At 37.9% G+C, this 20,524-nt stretch overlaps 1 protein-coding gene across 2 annotated transcripts in view; it reads left to right on the forward strand.

Annotated features, from left to right (window-relative positions):
* Nucleotides 1-20,524, forward strand: part of LOC131427255 (uncharacterized) — a 133,457-nt gene that overhangs the window by 90,132 nt on the left and 22,801 nt on the right. For both annotated transcript variants that reach the window (XM_058590269.1, XM_058590270.1), the window contains one exon: nt 3,905-4,641. In XM_058590269.1, coding sequence (XP_058446252.1) covers nt 3,905-4,641 — 737 coding nt within the window. The remainder of the gene's footprint in view (nt 1-3,904; nt 4,642-20,524) is intronic.

Below are 20,524 nucleotides of genomic sequence, written 5' to 3' on the forward strand. Positions count from 1 at the left end.
GGATATACAATTCGTTGAGATAAATATCAATCCACCAAATTGCCCTCAGCTTCGACCCATCGAACGTTACTGGGCAATCGTGAAGAAGTGTTGCCAACGTTGAGAGAATAAAAGTTTACCGATTGGACAAGCGGGGGAATTTTAAAATGAAAATTAATGTTTGTATTAACCCAGCTTGATAATGAATTGTGGATCCCCTGAAAGGAACTTTTTACCACTGAGATTGTACTTAAACAGAGTGCAAGAATATAGCTAAAGTTGAAAGCGAAATCAAGGAACATAAAAAAATCTTTAGCTATGGTTAATCGCTACTGAAGAATAAAATCCTTCTTTCCAAATTAACCTAAAATTTGCGATTCATTTGCTATTTTTTTCCAAGACATTTACACATCGTATGTCGAAACAGACCGTGAACGTGACTACTGTTTCTTCATACCGAAGTTAACGAATGACATTAATGTCATTCAATTATCAAAGCAAGAAATCTTCACTGCACTCAACGCAACAAATGAAACAATTAGCAATTGAACTGATAACAGCATTACACTATCTTTTAAACCTATCTCTAAGAACAGGAATATTTGCATCGTTCTTCTTAGTACCTGTCTTTAAATAAGGCATACATAATTTTCGAGGAATTACCATTATCTCGTGCATTACAAAATTGTTTGAAAAATTATAAATGGAAGAATGTTTCAGCGAGTAAAAAATTACATATATAACCTCAAAACATCATGGCTTTTTCAAAGGTCGTTTTAAATCAACAAATCTCTTGGAATTTATCACATTTACTTTGGAAACTATGGACAATGGAAACTATGTAGAAATCCTGTTCACTGACTTCAGCAATGTTTTCGACAAAATTAATAAACCGTTATTACTATTTTTAAAAAAATGGAAAAAACTGGCTTGATTCATATCTTGCAAAACGTAAACAACATTTCCTTCTTTCTCAAACATCTAAAAGTACTTATATATGCAGACGACATGAAGCTTTGTATGGAAATAAGAAATGCTGAAGATGCTGAAGTATCCCAACATGAAACATGATCCAACAAAAGTTTACCAAAAATTAACGTCAACAAATGTAGTTCAATATCGTTCAGTAGAAAAATCATGACTCCTTCTTTTGACATATATTGTGAAAACCAATCAGTTGGAAAATGTAAAATCATAAGAGATCTAGGCGTAATTTTAGACTCAACACATACTTTCGTGGAGCATAATAATACAACTGTCAATACTGCAAATAGTATGTTAGACTTCATTAACCCTTATGCACTCGAATGGGTACCCGGGTACCTTTTCGAATTTCAAAATAAGAAATTTCTGAGTTAGGTTTAAACTAAGATTCTGCAATTCGGTCAATTCCAAGAACTAGTTGGACCATAACTTCTCATGCTTTGACTTTTCATTTTACAGTAAGGGGGGTCGAATGGGGGGGCTCAAATTTTTTTTATTACGTAAACACCCGAATGGGTACCCGGGTACCCACAAATAAAAATGCTTGTAACTAAGGCAAATTCCATCCGATTTGAATTTTTTCAGTACGGGTAAATTCAGAAATTTATCCACTTTTCGATGGCCGTGTATATTGCTGTAGTAGGTTCTTCTGGTTCCCGTTAATCCGGATTTCCGTAGAATGTTCCGACACTTGTGTTTTCCACCATAAATGTCATTTACTAATTTGAAACTTTTCCAAACCAGCTATTTGAGAAAGGCCGTACCAAAATGAACCTTTTGTAGAAAAATGACGTCATCTAAAGGGTAGTTGGCCTATTCTGGACTTACTCTCATAGAACGAAAAAAAGGAAATATAAATGAGAACGAAACTGTTTGGGAAGTAACTTCGTGATGTTTCGAAATGTTTGTTGCCAGAATTAAAAATTGTATTGCGTGCTCCTCGCAATAGGCCTGAAGTACATAATAATTTTCAAACTGAAGATAAGAAAGTGAAGTATATAAGGGAACATACATAAAGTACGTCACGCGTTTAGGGGGGAGAGGTTTCAAAAATACGTGACAATACATGGTGAAAAGATTGAGAAATGCTCGACAAAGGGGGAAAGGAGTGGTAGAAAAATTCAAAATTTTATGTTACGTACATAACGGATGCCCCCTGAAATATATAAACATAACAACTCAGCATAGCACTTGATTTCATATAGCAATTCTTAGATAAGATTACAAAAATACGTGAAATCCGTGTATAAATGCCTCGATGTCGGAACTCATTTAGGATATCCGGGTTCCTGGGAACCAGGAGCACCATGTCCATCTTTATGGGTACCAATCCCAAAGAGCTTAAGTTCCTGAATCCAACAGTGCTAAAATTACTTCAATCGGTTGAAAAATGCTCAACTTACAGCGATTTAAAAAAATGGGTACCCGGGTACCCATTCGGGTGGTTAAAGGTGTTTTTTTTTTCGAGTGCACAACGGTTAAACATTTCAGTCATAACTTTCAGGGCACTTACACAATAAATTCACTTTATACGACTTATGTAAGGCCAATTTTGAAATACTGCAGCATAATATGCAACTCATGAACGAAGAACGCATCGAATCTTTTCAAGAATAATTCCTACTGTATGCGCTTCGCAGACTCAACTGGACTAAGGAGTGTATCGAAAATAAGCTATCTACAATTTTTTCTTGCAAATTATGATAAAAAACGATATTTTATTCAAACTAAAAATTGGTCCTTTATTGTACGAGGTTAAACTTAAGCATAATGATAACCGGATGGAATTTAAGTTATTTCTTCACGCTCTTCATCAAGTTCCGGACAAGTGTTGCATCGCATTTTTGGGACGCCTGAGTCCAAATTTTTTTTGAAATCCTGCATGTTCCCAGCTGCCTTACCAGTCTTCTTGAACACCCTCTTCACGATTGCCCAGTAACGTTCGATGGGTCGAAGCTGAGGGTAATTTGGTGGATTGATATTTATTTCAACGAATTGTATATCCTTTTCCGCAAGCCAATTGAGAGTGGTTTTGGCATAGTGAGCCGACGCTAAATCCGGCCAAAACAGTGAAGGTGTACTAGGCTTCTTATATAAAGGCAACCATCTCTTCTGGAGACATTCAGATCGATAGATTTCTGCATTTATAGTTCCGGTAGTGTAGTGGTTGACTTCAAACCACAGTAACATATTGCTTGCCATACCAGTACCTTTCGACCGAATTTCTCCACTTGAATCGACCTTGTGCGCATCGCTCACATCCTCCCCAACGACGACAGTAAATTATTGTGCACCTAGAAGGGTTTTTTAGTCCTCTTTTATGAGACTTATGTCTCATCGTCCATCAAAACGCATGCATCCGGACACTGCAAAAGACGCGAATACAATTTCCGGGCCCTTGTTGCTGCTCGCATCTTCTGTTCTACACTTCGTTTCAAGATTTTCTGCTTCTCGTAAGTCTTCAGGTGATTTCACCACTTGATACGCTGGATAATTCCGACACTCGTTCCTGCTTCTTTGGTCAAATCACGTATTGACATTGATTTGTTCTTCATGATTAGAGATACCACTTTCTGGTCCAGTTTCGGGTTGGAAGAACCGGGTTTTCTGCTTCTTCCTGGTAGCTCATCCAAAGAATAGTGTTCCCCAAACTTATTAATGATGGTTTTAACACTGGTATGATGAATTCCAAACCGCTTCGCCAATTTTCGCATAGTAATACCCTTCTCACTTAGCCATGTGTCCAGAACCTCAATTTTCACTTCCTTTTCAATACGCGACATTTTGAAAACGCATAATTTCAACCGCACAAACAAGTAAACAAACGAAAGCTGACAGCCAAACGCACAACATCTTCTAGAAACTGACACATTCGTATTCATACACCTATTATTAATATCATGATATTTATGTCTCTCTTTTTGATATTTTTTATTTGCAGAACATGACGCTTACTATTCCATGTCCAAACTTCATCTCAGCATACCTACATCCAAGGAAGCATACATCATCCTGCGGAACCATCCCTTACTGAATCTCTCTCGGTATCAAGATGACACATCCGAACGATATGTCTACGCAATTGAAAGTCCAGCAGAGAAATTCTTGAAGATTGGTAACAATTCCGGAGATATTTGGCTCGGGTCATCCGTTCTCGAAGTGAAAAATACAACCGAATTCATTATTGTCGCCACCAGTGAAACGAAAACTTTGCGTTTCAGTCTGACCATCACACCGGTCCCGCTGGAAGAGAACCATCTGACCAGTTACTGTGAGGAGCATCTCGATGAGATTTGCTTTTGGAAATCAGCCACTTACAAAATCAGTGAAAATGAACCACCTGGATTTAGAATCGGCTCGCTTGCTGCAAAACTTTATCAACAGCTGTGCCGGACAGAATCTGTCAGCTATGCTCTTACCAATGGAACTGATTACCTCTACGAACGCAACGGCTCAATCTACAGCAGCGTCGTTTTCGACCACGATTTACCCAACCCAGGACCATTGCTGCAGGCCAATGTACGCTGTGCGGTGCAGATGGGTGGGAACGAAATTCCCCTACTGCTGAATCGAACCGTTGGCGTTGTCGTTTTGGATCGAAACGATAATCGACCACGCGTCCAGCACGCCACTAACACGTATGTCGAGCTGCACCTGGATGATCCCCATATTAGTCAGGTAAGTAAAGTTTTATCGTATATCTTTCAGCAGGAGCCGTTTTAGTGACTGTAGTCATTTCGTTGAAATACGAGAAAGTATACCAACAACGCGCTTGTTGTTCCGTGATGCCCTTATTCATTAGAGCCAAATGACATTTAGCATATGTTTGAGCGCTCTAGATTTTAGGAAATTCTACTGAATAGCACTGCCAATTTACTTCGTTCGTGGAAATTGCTAAACAAATATGCTACTACAATAACGTGCATCAAACAAACAAATTTCAATGGTTCAACTGGCAATCAACCACTCGGCATGGGTTTTAAGGATAGACGGAAGCCACGCAAAAATAAAAGCACACTCCTGGCACACAATTGATATCTACAATGATACTCTTTTTTGTACTTTGTGATATTCTCCGTTTCTAGTTTGAGCCATAGATTATTATTTAATTCATTTGATCTTTGTTTCTGCTGTCATCCTGAACTCTTAGTCTTCATCGAACAATTGAAAAATAAAACAATTCGGAATACGCTCTCTGTAATTATACAAATTTCCAATGATTTTGTTAACTTCGTGTCCGCTGATTCCGCTCCAACATCACATGTAAGCTCAAGCTTCAAAAGTTTACATTATTCTATCCAGGTTTTTCTATGCAACGCTATACAATCAAAAGCGCTTTATTATTTTTTTTACTTTGAATATACCAGTCGAAGCGAACAAATTGAGTGCAATTGTTCGACTATGCTAGATACAATATTATTTGCGAACGAAATAGAAATGCGTCCGCGTCAGGTATGAATGTTTTGCTTCCCTCGATTGACCATGACTGACAGAATTCACGCCGTTTCCTCTGGAGACTGTTTCACGGTTGAAACTCGAAGCTATGCAAAATTCCTTCACGCGCCCAACCTGTACCGTGTGCGTGAATTCGGCCACGAAATTGACGTCACCCTCTTCGGCGGGAAGAGCTATTTCCCGTCGTGCGTATAATGTGAAATTAATTCTCATAGGCTTTTGACGTTTCACACAGGCCCTCGCCTAAGCTGTTTACCGTGTCGGTCGAACGGCGGGTCAGTTTATTACCCACTGACAAATATGAGACTAATTAACTTTATCCGATATCCTATTCAGAGCGAAAAAAAAAACGAAAATTAGATCAGAACGCACTGATGTGAAACACTCGCTCATTTTCTGGACCGAATAATTAGTCGTTGTTTCTTTAAAATTTGCTTAATTGATAGATGAATAAAATCACCAAATTTGGTGCAAATTTTTCAAATCTTTCCAACCCCAAACACACACTCAGAATAAATTAAGATTCCACATGTTTTAATCAATAGCACGCTACATTTTTTCAAGGGATGATAGGACAGACTTAAAAAAATGTCACAGTGTATCGATTCTTTTATACTTCGAAACCCCAGAAATTTTTATGGAATTTTCATACAAGTCACCATAACTAAGTGGGATCGCATCAGAGATATTCTTTACAAAAACTAAACTCTTCTATACACTGAGGTCTTCGATTGATTTTTTTCGACTTTCGACTTAAAATCGATTTTCTTCTTTCAAATATTTCAGTATCTCTAAACCCCCATTTACGAGCTAAAGCGGGAGCTCGTAAATCGAATTAGTTCGTAAAAAAGTTTACGTTTTTTTTGGAATTTAATTCGTAAAAATGTTTACGTTATTTGGGATTTATTTCGTAAATAAAAATGCGTGTAATAGATATGGTAAAACCCAATCATTTCGATATTTTCAGAACAAACGTTAAGAGAAGGGTACCGGAGGTATTTTGGCCATTCTATTTATATTTTGGCCTAACGCTCACATATTTGATGAAGTACATATTCACCCTACTTTAATATAAGTGGACAAAATTCCTCCGTTACAATATGACGACTTTCGGTATATTGATATTCGTCGAAATCCTGCTGTGTGCAGCTTGGCTCTTGTATTCTTCTCCGTTCACCAATAAAGCGGGTATTCCTCAGGGCAGTAACCTTGACCCAGTACTGTTCGTGCTGTTCTTCAACGATGCTGCTTTACTACTTGGCGTTGTATGCAGATTGGGTTACGCTGATGACTTGATGTGGGGCTCCGTTTACAATGATAGCAGATCATCTTTAATATATAATATTTGCGACAATTTTAGCATGACGGCATTAAATATGGGTAGCATGACACGGATCCCAAGACCTGCCTCTTAGAAAAAAACGTGATTAATCCACCTAGCAGTGAGATGATACCTTTTTTTATCAATCCGCATGTATTTTTTGCATGGATCTTCTTCGTTGTTTTAGTTCTCATGACATTATTTCAATTATCGTCGTTTTGAACAGCAAATTGAGATTTTAATCACTCATTACCTTGTAATGCCGAAACTGCAAATAGTATCGGATTTCAATCTTAACGTGTGACAATCGATTGAACATTCCATGAGATGTCGAAGTAAATTCCACTTTAGAGTTTTTCGTCATTATTTATGGTACTTCCAGTGCCGGTATTCAGGAACTAGCATAACCCAAAATGATTCAAACGGCTATAAATAAATGCGCAAAACAGTTTACATCTTCTATATCGGTATGAATTTTGAAAACTCATCATCTGTAATTCCAGAATCGGATAAAATTCACTAATTTTGTATAGGACCTTAAGTCCTTTAATTTGAATTTTTGTTTTTGAAGTTCGATTTGGGCTTTTTTGAGAAAGTGATTAAGCTTTGAGAAACGATTCGATACTGGAACCGGAATTCTAAAATCGGTGTAGCCGAAATAAGTTAAATTCACCTAAGGAGTGTGTAGACATCTTTGAGAAATTGTAGTGCGAATTAAAATTTGGGAGTATAATCCGAATCCAAAAAAAAAGATAAAAAAGCTTTAAAATGATTGAATAGTTACAGATACTTTTCTCCGCTTTTGAAAACTTAATTATTAACAATTGTCCTGTAGGCCAGGGAAAGGAATTAAACAAGTCTCAGAAAACACAACTACCAAAAATGTAGGGTTTAATATTCCTACGAAATTGTATAAATTCACAGAAAGAAATTATGAATTTTACAGGTGACATAATTCTTCAAACGATACAATTCATAACTACTTAACTTCTCAAATGCCACAATATTCCATTCGTGTAGAAATTTACTGGCTCCGAGAGTAATTTGCACTTGGCTAGCAAGTGAGACTGTATGAATTTATATGCACGATTTACCAGCCAAGCAGATATGTGCCTCTGTGGCTCAGTCGACTAACTGGTGTGCTTTGTGATCTAATGTTTTTCGGTTCAAGTCGCGTTGTTGATGTCGATCTTTTGATTTTTATTTCTTTCGTTTTAAAGCCATGTAATTTTCAAATCACACAATTTTACATGTTCTTAAATATAAATTTGTGTGAAATATGACGCTCCATTTATGTGCATCTGATAAGATGTAAAATCACAAGAATTTTTCGAACTGTGTTGTATTATTGAACTGGAGCACTCGTACCTCGTGTCTGGCTAAATGCGCCGAAAACAAGCTCTTCACCTGGGCATGGTTGTCGGCAAAGCCAAAGCTTGTCTTCTGAGAATGAAAACAAATTTGTTTCAGCTCAATAAAAAAAACGCGTATACATAAGGTTTGCTGCTACTTTGTGTAATATACAGCTCCCACAATTTAAAAACTAATCGCAATTCTAGTTTTGTTACCCAATTTTTTAATTAACGGTATTTGGTTTTTTGATTCACAATCGGAAATCTTGATTCACATTTTCGTGCGAAAAATGAGCTTATTTCCACCTCTGGTTTAAAGTACTTTGTATTGTGGATGCCACGGCGAAGAAAAACTTATGTATATTGCCTATGAAATAAACATATTTATGAAAAAAAAAAAACGATCTCGGCGTTTTGTTGGATGCACCTTCAATCAGCACCGAGCAACTTTAATTTCCAAAGCATCGCGACAACTCGGATTTATTGTAAGAATTAGTCGACTAGTGTACTCACTTAGTACTAGCACAATCTTCTGTTCGTCATAGATGATTCAGGTCGAGACGGCCGAAGGCCGCGAGTGCGCCAGCAGCGCCCCCGCAAAAATCACCTCTGTTTCATTGCTGGCGCTTGCAATCCGGCCCGAAGCTAGGAGTTAGCTCTCAGTCCGAACGAGCGACAGCGATGAGGCGTAGCCGCATTAGACCTTCCAAAGTTGCAGTAAATTAGAACAATTTCTATTAAGCAGCATGTGCATCTGTTATGCCAAATGACTGTTATGCCAAATGACCATTAATCAAGCTTTTTACCAGCCAGATCGCGAAACTCGTTATTGTACAAAGGAATTAGTGTTTTAAATTCGATGCCAGGACGAATCTAATCTGAATTAAATTGTAATAAAATAAATTCATTTTGATTCGGTGAGAACGGTGAGAAAAATTAGATGTGTAACGTTCCAACAATGAAAGCGCTTGTCTAGAAACAAAAACTGCTGAAAACGTGAAACTAGAAGATATTGATTGAATCACAAACTTTTACGAGCTAGAGGTTGTCATATAGCGGGCTTTTTTGCAGGAAGTAATTATCAAGGCTTGGTCTTTACAGATCCGTTTTGTGAAAGCGAGGCAAACTAGTGAATCTAGTTGATTGGTCTTTCCACGCTTAGGAATTTCCTTCATCGCTCTTTTCCGAGTAGTATGAAGATTATCCTCACGTTGCTGTGTGTTTGTGTGCGAAACAGTGACAAAGTGAACAACCTATTAAACCATGTTTGCGAATAGGTTTCCCATCCTCAATCTACCGTCACCGTCTCGTGTGTGAACTAAGATCGTCAATCCACCTCGTTCAGTTTATTCCGCTGACCGACGGTCAGGCTCTTTTGTATACCTTGTTTTATGTATGTTTATAAATCAGCCCCTAATGAGCTCATCCGCAATCCTCCGTGGGGGTGCTTTTTTGTTTTTCGGTCTGATGTGACTATGAATTTGTGACATCATTGCGTGGTCGCATTACAATATTGAGAATTCAGCTTTACTGTTTCATTATGTTAGTCTAGCTTCTTACACGAAAGCGCCTTTTAAAGAAGGGTTTTTAGAGTCCTTCCAAACAGCGCTTAGTGTATGACTTCATATTTTCAATTTGGTTCCTTAAACAAACTGAAAAACCTTTTAAAAGTCATATTTTCTAATTGTTTATTGCATGTTCTGTAGTTCAATTAGAATTTTTAAACAAAATCTGCAAGCTGCCTGCTCTCTTTGTTTGTACAATCGCTGTAACTATTTCCCAGCCATCCCATCGCTCCCTTCAGAAGAAATAGATTATTATCCCAACACCACGCTATGATAGTTCTGCCATAAAGAATAATTGCTTTTTCCTCGGTCAACACATCTTCGAACGATTTCTTTTTGATGGATGCCAAACTGAAATAAAAATTGCTTAATGCAAGCAGAGCTTCTTGTTTTGCTTCAGCAAATCGAATAATTGCTGCATCCTCACTTTGCTGAAAATCTGATATCGCATCCTCGCGTTTTTTATCACGTCCAAAGGAGCCGTTCGGTCGGATAATACAGTCTAAAATCGAGAAATAATACTAATTACTTAGTTTCATGATATGTTGTATAGTATGTATGGTTATTTATCAATCGATGTATTATTAGAGTTATTGTAGGAGTAAATAAATGGCGCATATAAGTTCTCATATCTTTATTTATCGAAAAGGTTTTAAAATGCACCAAGAAATGTTAAATGGAAAATCTTTATTAAAAACATGCAATAAAAATAATGTACCGCGAGTGATTGGTGCAGCCGAAATGCTTCGGAATGATCCCCGGCCTGGAGTTTTTCGTTGGAGAATCCCGCCTGGGTGCACACAAGCAGCTCCGGAGGAAGAAGATCGACACACTTACCTAGAAGCACTCGGTGATGGTAGGTGATCTGTTGATACGGCAATTTCAGCAAGACGTACACTTTTCATACGGACTATTTTCAGGTCCTAGATCATTTAGAAACTATTGCTTTGTGATATTCAATTGTCAACCATTTTGCAGGGCATGAAATGCAAGTAACTTCGAGATCTAGTGTTTCAAAAAATCGAACATATCAATATCAAAATTTACAATTTACAATTATTTCCTCAAATAATACTGAGACGTCTAGACTAACGAAAATTCGGTATCGGAAGTTTAATGTATTTCTTTGGAACTTTTTATGTTGGAAATGAGCGGTTCGAGCGGGAATTACGTTTTTTCCCTTTCTCATATAGAAAGGTTATGCAATCACTTGAAAAACCGACTAGTAAAAATTGGCCCGGAGGTTCGACTCAGTTCATCGAGCTGAGCAATGTCTGTGTGTGTATGTGTCAAATAATCTCACTAGGTTTTCTCGGAGATGGCTGAACCGATTTTGACAAACTTAGATTCAAATGAAAGGTCTCATGGTCCCATACGAAATTCCTGAATTTCATCCGGATCCGACTTCCGGTTTCGGAGCTATTGGGTAAAGTGTGTTCAATATTGTACACCGTCACTTAAACTGGCGGAACAAAAATCGTGCAAAATATTATAAACTGGACTCTAAACCGTTATTCCCAATCTTAGGGTCAATTGAAAGGTTATATGGTCCTACCAAAAATTACTGCTTCTTTTTGGACACAACAAACATTTAAATCGTCATTTAGAGTGCGATGGTAAAATTGTATAAAATCTTCAAAATTTGAATAAAAACTAGTAGAGTTTGTACGTCATGTTAGTTTGTGGCCGTACGAACCGACTTCGATTATACCAGTTCTTAGGTTCCGGTGCCGGAAGTGCATATAATAGTGAACACACTTCGTTTTCTTAAGGGTGACCTACGCGAGCAAAGCACTGCTTCATTCTGTATGTTATACTAGTTCATGCACAAGCAATCCCTTATTATTGATTTTTATTATGATATTTATTGATAATGCATAGAGTAGCACAAATCAATCTCCAGCATAAACCAACAACAACTATGTATCTATCCACACTTCTGCAAGAATATAAAGCTTCTATAGCTTTGGTTCAAGAATACCTTCAATGAAAACGGTATGACTAATCGGTATGAATATCGGAGCTCACAACTCGGGATATTTGTGCTGTCACAGTTGGTATGACTATTGATGGCATAGACAAGAAATATGCCTATTGTTCGGCATATTTGCCACATAACCAACCTTCACCAAGCGATGACTTCAAAAAACTTGTATCGTACTGCTGCAAAAGTGATTTACCGCTTGTAATCGGCAGTGACATAAATGCTCACCATATCATTTGGGGCAGCACATATATGAATTCGAGAGGCTCTGAAATGATGTAATTTGTGAGCAGTACAAACCTGCACATAGTCAATGCATGAAATCGTCCAACTTTTAAGGAGTGTATCGATAAGTAGTTAGCAACATTCAAACAGGTACTATTCTGAAATGGCTTAATTTTTTGCAGCGTGTTTTGCGATGACATGTTTGTTTACATGTCAATAACAGCTGCGCAATCGATTGGTTTCGGAACGGTTTATCGTTTCAATGATGAGTCGAATTGATCCGGAAACGCGAAAGAAAATTCTGTACACTTGGTGCTCAGAAAGTGGTGTCACATACAACGAAATTGCAAAACGGGTGAAAGTGCATCACACCAGTGTCAAAAATATTATCGAGAAGTTCGGTAAGACCCTTTCCAAGATGGATTTGCCCCGATCCGGTAGGAAAATTGGTCCCAGCCAGCCCGGCCGGGACTTAAAAGTGGTTGAGTACATCAGGAAAACCCATCAGCGTCGACGCGGGATTTGACCAAGCAGTTCAACACCAGCATCGGGATGATTCAACGGATCAAAGTTCGGAACTCCCTGAAAACAAACAAGAAACAGAAGGTGCCGAAAAAGTCCCTGGTACAGCAAGTTCAGGCCAAAACAAGAGCGCGAAAACTGTATAACGGGATTCTACAGAATAAAGACGGATGCATCCTGATCGACGACGAAACCTACGCCAAGGAAGACTCTCGAGCGCTGCCCGGACCGCAATATTATACGAAATCGGTGTACCAGGACATGGACGACGCTTGACACCACGGTGTTTGGGCAGAAGGTGTTGGTCTGGCAAGCAATTTGTACCTGTGGTTTGCGGTCGTCGATTTTCTTCACGAAGGGCACAATTAACGCCAAGGTGTACGAGGAAGAATGTTTGTAGAAGAGAATGCTGCCACTGTACAGAAAGCATAAGGCTCCTCCTCTCTTCTGGCCGGATTTGGCTTCAGCCCACTTCGCCAACTCCGTTCTACAGTGGTTGTCAAAAAATAATGTACAATTCGTGGAAAAAGACATCAACCCACCGAACTGCCCGGATCTTCGGCCAATTGAAAGGTATTGGGTAATTGTCAAGCGGCACTTTCAGAAGGAAGGTACAGTTTCCCAAAACATGCAGGAGTTCGAAAAAAACTGGACAGCTGCCACCAGGAAAGTCACAAAAGTAACTGTGCAGAATTTAATGAAGAATGTCAAGTCCAAAGTGCGAGCGTTTCACAGAAACTAGGATTTTCTTCAATATAATCAGTGAAATGCATAAAAATGTAATTTTTCTACAATATATCGAAAACTGATGTCAAAATATGTTTTTTTTTCGCTTTTTTATTCAATAATCATTGTTTCTAACTACTTTTCGATACACTCCTTACGAGATCTGGAAGGAGCAAGTTTTGGGCGTAACTCTCTTTTCTGATAGAATTGCGCATGAGTTGGTAAAATGGCTTGTCTCCGATGAGCTCGAACCTTCGTTATCTGATCATAAGTACATCTTTTTTGATCATTCAAACGTGAAATTTGATATTGTCACATATCTTCATCCCAAATCTACAAACTGGGACCTCTATGAAGAGGGCTTGGCGACTAGATTTTACGGGTACCAACCAACAATCGAAACTCCAATTGATTTGGGAAATGTTGTCGAAGAGACAAACTCATTCATAGTTGCAGCATATGAAGAGGCTTTTCCACTTCGGATTGTGCGAGCTACTAGAGGATAGACTAGAGGACTAAGAAAACTATGCAGAAGAGCTTGGAACCACCGACGCAGAGATGGGTCGGAGGCATTCGTACCGCCTGGCTTGAAGTGCTTACAAAAATGCTCTTCGATCGTCTGAGCGAAGTGGATGAAAAGGCATTTACACAAATGTCTCTAATTTCAACGAAGCAGCCCGAGGCTAGCAGATTAAATAAGTTACTTTCGAAATCTAAGGACTTTAATGTCGGTTTCTTAAGAACTTCAGATGGTAAGTACTTGTCTGATGAAGGTGATGTGCTTCACTATCTTTTTAACACTCAATTTCCAGGATGTATGGAGCCATTACTAACAGCAGTTCCTGAGACTTTTTCGGTTGGTAACAATTCTTGGGCCCTTGCTCAAAGCGTTGTGACGATTGATTCGGTCAAATGGGCAGTTGAGATTTTTGTTCCGTACAAGGCCTCCATAAAACATATGTCAAATAGGTCTGTCACATCTTAGATGGAGATTAAAATTATGTTGAAGCAGATTACGTAACGTAATATAGAAAACATTACAACAATCTTCGTCGTTTCCGTTTCCAGGTCAGTCGACTATCCCTGATGGCATCAATACGCTGTGATAATTTTATCTTGAACAGCTCTATAGGTGAATACAGGTAAACAAAAAAATAAGGCTCTCTACGTCTCTCTTTATAGTGCTGTGATGTATAATCAGCGATTGTCGAAATTGTACCGCGTATGGTTACCCAAAGTGTTGTCGAAGCACTGAGTTTCGGCATATGGCACTTTACCTACCTCTCGTTCTCGTTATCGTTCTTGAACTAGATGATTAACTAGCAGAGTTTTGCCATACGCTACCATTTCGAGCATATACACAAAGTTTGAAGCTAATCTTTCATTTCGGTGTACGACAAGCTTCACACAGATCTTTAAACAAAGAGTACAAATACTGAACGAATCCTATTTTCAGTCAAAATATGAACATTAGGAATTAAACTCATGAACTTATTGCGCTAGACCCTTTTGCTTTTGTTTCGAAGAAATTCTATTAATTCAATACAGGAGCATTCAACTTTTGCTGTTCTGGTTGCACAGTTGATTTGAATAGTACAATTACTTTTTATTCGTAACGAGATTCGCAGTAACGATTCAATTTAACATTCGCATTTCATACTCTGTTCGAAAATCAACGAGTTCCCAAGATGACCGTCCGCGCTGGCTACCGACTGTCTGAATATTTTATGTGTTTTGTCTGAGAATTACACACATGCAGAAAAAAAATTCAATTCATCCCAGTAGCGCTCGGAGTCGACCGAATGTGGCCACCGGAAACGAAAGCTCGGTAGCAAATATGCAAATTCATGGTAAAACGATCTATTCTCTGCTTTTATGTGGGCGACGGTGGTGATGATGGTTGTTGGTGAGGGTACAAAAGCTGGATGGATGGAGCAAATTTAGCGCGACTTTGTTATTCTCAGTATTCAGTCAAGGAACTTTACACTATGATGTGTCGTTTTCGGTGATGATGGATTCATGAGCTAGCCATACCGCGGTAATCTTAATCGAATATTTCTATGTAAAAACAGTCGCCAGCAATAAGTTTTCAAATTCAAGTAAAAATTTTACTACTTTGTTCGGCCTGAGAATTCATCGTTTCTGACTAAGAGATATGTTTTCTCAGAACGTTTATATTTTTGATCGCGTGTACTATTTCCGCCAACTCGAGAAGTTTTTCAGATCAAAGGAGGATGAAAACCAAAAAACAGTAACTATGAAGTCACAAGTGCTGAAAATAAAATCGGCTCACACACTAGGATATTTGCATCACAATAATAAAACCTTTGTAATCCACCTAGTGGTGGTGCCTTTATCATATTACTTAAAGTTTCAAAAATATCAATAGAAGACTCTGTCAAGTATATTTTTTACATACTTGAAAAATAAGAAACTTTCTTTAGATATAAACTATTACAACCTTTTCAATTTGTAAACAGTAATATCAAATTAATAGAATTTTTTCTTCATTTTGCACTAAATGGCGGTTTAAAATTTCAAACACACTTTACCCTATAGTTCCGGAACCGGAATTCGGACCGAGATGATATTCAACAGCAATTTATGAGTAGCTGTGAATTTCAGATTCGACGGTAACTTTTTTATTTCGTTGCGCTTAAATTTCGTATCATTTTCAGTTACAGAATTTTGATCGTCCGATACAGCTTTATGGTTTTTTCTCCTGAAAAATATAGAGTTAAAAGTGCTAACACTGCGCGCTATACGAAATTCAACAAAGCTAGCAGCTAACGGAGCAAAGGTTTTCTTCTTCCGTGCCAGCACGTACCGGTTTTGCATCGTCATTTTGTATGACGGTTTGGAAGTGTTGGCACTCATCGCCATATAATTTCGGAGCTGGAAGTTGGATCTGGATGTAATTGAACAGTACTTTTCAAGACAATGAGAGCTTCAATTTGAATCCTGATTTCTGTAAATCGGTTTAACCGTTGCTGAGAAATCGAAGTTAGTTCCGTTTTTGGAGCTTCTCTTCACTATTATAGTTGCTTACGGAACCGGAAACCAGAGACTAGTAGTTCCAAAGTAGGTTTATAATTCCACTAATTTATCAGTGAATTTTTTAAAAATTGTGCACCTCGTTCCGTCATCACATGTGAAAAAATACTCATGAAATTAAACATTTTTCACTTATCCCGCTGTTATATCGGAACTGGAAATCAGATCTGGATCAACGTTTCAGGAACTTTTTATAGAATTTCAAGACCTTTTATTTGCATCTTAATTTGTGAAAATCGGTTAAAAAATTTCCGAGAAAAATGAGTGCGCATTTTTTCATAGATTTGTACATATTTCCTTGTAATTTCGGAACCGGAAAACTTATGAAGAAGACATTTAATAGCAAGCTATGGGACCTTAAGACCTTTCATTTGAATCTGAGTTTGTGATAATCGATTCACAGTGATTGAATAGCCGGAGAAAGGTAAAAACCAATAATAAAGTTTTAAACCTATACGAATAATAAATGAACAATAAACCACAAAGTTTTCTTGTTACTTCACTTATGCCGGGTAAACGAGCTCATTAGTTCGCGTCTCTTATCGAGATATTTTAATACAGTATGTTTCAGAAGCAAGTGCACGCGATTTTTTAAACACAACAATTTATTATTTAAAAAACCTTTTTTCCATACCACCCACTTTTTGATTTTTTTACCTTCCGGATCCGGAATCCGGGAACCTGCATAGTCGAAACCAGTTCGTATGACCGACAACTAACATGACTTACGAATAGAAAAAGTGTTTGTTTTGCATCATCGCTTTTAGTGACGGTGTGAAATTTTGAAGATTCGTCACCCTGTTATTTCGAAACCGCAAGTCGGAGTCCAGTTAAAATTCAGCCATTTTGTATGCGATCAGGAGACCTATCATTTGAATCTAAGTTTGTGGAAATCAATCGAGTCACTCGAGTGGTGAGCTTCATTTTGGAAATCTTGACTACTACTTCCGGTACTTCCGGATCGCACTATCGGTAAAAATTTTCTAAATTTAGGTCAAAACTGTTTCAAATTGTAGTTTGTTTTAATTACTAGCCAAACGAACCGATTTCGGCTATATCGGATTCTAGCTCCCGATTCCGGTCCTGGTTCCACTATGGTCAAAAACTTCAAAAATGAAACTAACTCCATTTTTTCAGAGACGCCCAAGGCGATTTTCATGAGTTTGTGCTCGAATGAAAAGTCTTACAGTCCAGTGAGCTGCTGTTGTATTTTATTTGGTTCCGACTTCTCATTCCGGAATTACAGAGTAAAGTGTACTTAAAATTACAAACCATCATTAAGAGCGACGGTGCAAAATAGGGGGAATAAGTTCTTAATTTTGCTCAAAACTTGAGCTTGAGCTTGAGCTTGAGCGACCACCCCTGGTTGCTACTCCGTTACTGATCGGGATTAGCTGAAATTGTACAGGGAGTTTCTAGATGATCCATCCTGGGACTGGCAAATCATCCTTCAATGTACATCTTCTGGTAATCCCAGAATTAATTGATCAGTACCGGCACCGGCCAGGCCCGAACGTAGATCGTCTAAGGAATGGGAAGGGATGTTAGTCCAACACTTGTTGTTAGGGATGGTACTCGAAAGGCAAAGTATCGATACCTAGGGTATCGGGATACCGAAATTTTGGGAATCGAGACAAGGTATCGAAAGGCAATAAAGTATCGATACCTGTAAGTATCAATTGATACTTGAACAGCAATCATTTCAAAATAAAATAAGTGAATGAATTCGCGACTTTTGGTCCATGTCAAAGATTATCCGCACGCCACTTTGTGTTGGAGTCGTGATGATATTTTCTCACAAATTTTCATGTCAAAACCTTTATGTCGATACATGAATACTACACTAAAAGCCAATTCCTATTGCCATTACGACGGTACCGAGGACGGACTGAACGGAAGCACCAGGCTCGCGCATGTATTGGTATGACGTGGACTAGCCGTCGTTGAAATTCGTTCTCGACAATCTCGCGTTCACGTCCACATCCACGTCCACGTCATACCAATCCATGCACGAGCCTGGCGCTTCATCGAAGTCGAAGAAAAAAAAAGAGAGGTGGGTTGTGTCAGAAACATAACCGGATGGCATGAATACGAATAAAATGAATTCTATACCTAAATTCTGAAACTCAATTTCGATGCTAGACTATGGAACTGAATTCTGAAACTAAGTCCAAGAATTGAATTCTGAATCTAGATTGTTGAACTGATCACTGAAGCTGAAATCTGTAACTGAATTCGAGACCAGGATTCTTCGAGAGTCCGATTCAGGATTCAATTTTCAAAATCGGATCCATAATTCAGCTTCGAAACTGAGTTGTATAATCCAGATCCGGAATATAGCTCAGAAATCTTCAGAATCTACTCTCTGAATTCAGTTACACTTCTAGAATTGTAAAAGTGAGTTTTGGATCCTAATTCTAGACCAGCATTCTCTAACTGAAACCTGGTTGAAAAGAATTCTGGAAATAAAGCTGAGTTTTAGATCTGAATTTGATCCAGAGTTTCGGGCTGTAGTTCCAGAACTTGAGGTTCAGAACTCAATTTCCAAATTCTGAACTTGAATTATAAGTCTGAATTCTGGATAGGAGTTTTGCAATTGTATTCTGGTCTGAACCTCAATTTCAAATCCAGAATTATATTTCATAATTCATATTCAAGTCCAAAAATTTCTTTTCCAAATTTTAGCTCCAGAGTCTAGGTCTAGAACGAAGATCCTGATCCATGTTCCAGATTTTGGGTCCATAAACCAGGCTTAGGATAAAATTCTTGAATTTAGTCCAAGTTCCAGAATTCAGGATTTCAATTCTGGCCCTAAATTCCAGACGAGGAACTGAAAATTAGAACTGGATTATTAGAATGAAAAATAAAATCTAGTTTTGGATTCTTGACCTGGATTCCGATCTGAGCTGAACGAAACAACTACGCAGGCTGGAATAAAGGAAGCATCAAATGTTTTTCTTTTTCACAACCAAATATGAAATTTTAATTTCTAGTTATTTGTTATATTACTGAAAATTTTATCACAAAATGCTGATCATGTTTCCGATGACGTGTAAAAAAATTAGGATGATACGTTGAATAAAACAAGAAATTTTCACGAAAAACCCGCTCTTCCAAAGGGTAAATTTTGAAAAAGCGCCCCATAGTAAAGTAAGACGTATTCACGTCAAAAAATGTTCCATCGGTGACGGGTATAGCGTGATGGACTAGTCGATGTATTTTACTAAGCCCACCTGGGTTCTATTCTCAACCCCGTAAGAAAGTTTTTTTTGACCCAAAGTGGCAAATGACCTTAAGGTTAAAACCTCTATAATTGAAACAAAAAAAATATTCCGTAGTAATGGGAATTGACTTCAATCTGTTGCGATACTGTAAGTATCGAGACCTAAAGTATCGATACTAACAGTATCGCTCTGATGTAATATCGATACCAAAAATACCCGATTCTCGAAAGAAAATATCGATACTTCAAAGTATCGACTCGGTATCGGACATCCCTACTGTTGTTACTAGAGGCCGTATATAATACTGCGCACTCCACAAGTGTCACGGGAGAAGGATATTTGTTAGTAAAAAATTCAGTATTGGTATTATTCGCGCGCGATTCAGTATGTTCCGGTTTCAAGCTGCTCGGATGCACTACTAAACTCACTGGCTCCCCGAGTGAACGTTTCAACAATATCCTATATTGAAGTCCCGAGAAGTCTTGATTCATATTCTAAACAGTTGTTATAAAATCATTTTAAATCACCAAATAGAGGTCAACAAATTTCTCACGCGTCTTGATTCTTTATTATTTCCGATTCATTATTTTAATTATTTATTTAAATTATTAATTGATCATATTGGTTGATCTGGGCAGTCGGCTACCGAGAAAAATATAAATTTTTTTTTGAAATATTAATATCAAGTACACTAAGGTTTTTTTTATGCGTTTTTTTAGGCGAATTTTCAGAATTATGCGGTTTTTTATGCGAATTTTCAGAGTTATGCGGTTTCCTTTCTGCGGTTTTTCTTATGCGAATTTTAAGAGTTATGCGATTTTTTATGCGTTTTTTATGCGGTACCTAAACTCGCATGAAAAAAGACTTCAGTGTATTTCTTTTATATGCATTCAATACACCGATATATGTTATCTCTGTTATTAACTATGTAATATCAACGAATTTGCGCAATAGCTGTTTTTCACCATTCAATTTATAATCCTGAAAGGCAACCAATAACATGGAAGAAGAAAACATTTCAAATAAAACTTTTCTCCGAAGCTAGACGGAAATTGATAGGTTGAATGAAGAGATAATTTAGTAAAATAGAGTAATCAGAAGTGAAACGTTGAAAAGGAAAAAGAAACTCTTGC

Source organism: Malaya genurostris, chromosome 2 (assembly GCF_030247185.1).
Source record: "Malaya genurostris strain Urasoe2022 chromosome 2, Malgen_1.1, whole genome shotgun sequence".
NCBI classification, from domain to species: domain Eukaryota; kingdom Metazoa; phylum Arthropoda; class Insecta; order Diptera; family Culicidae; genus Malaya; species Malaya genurostris.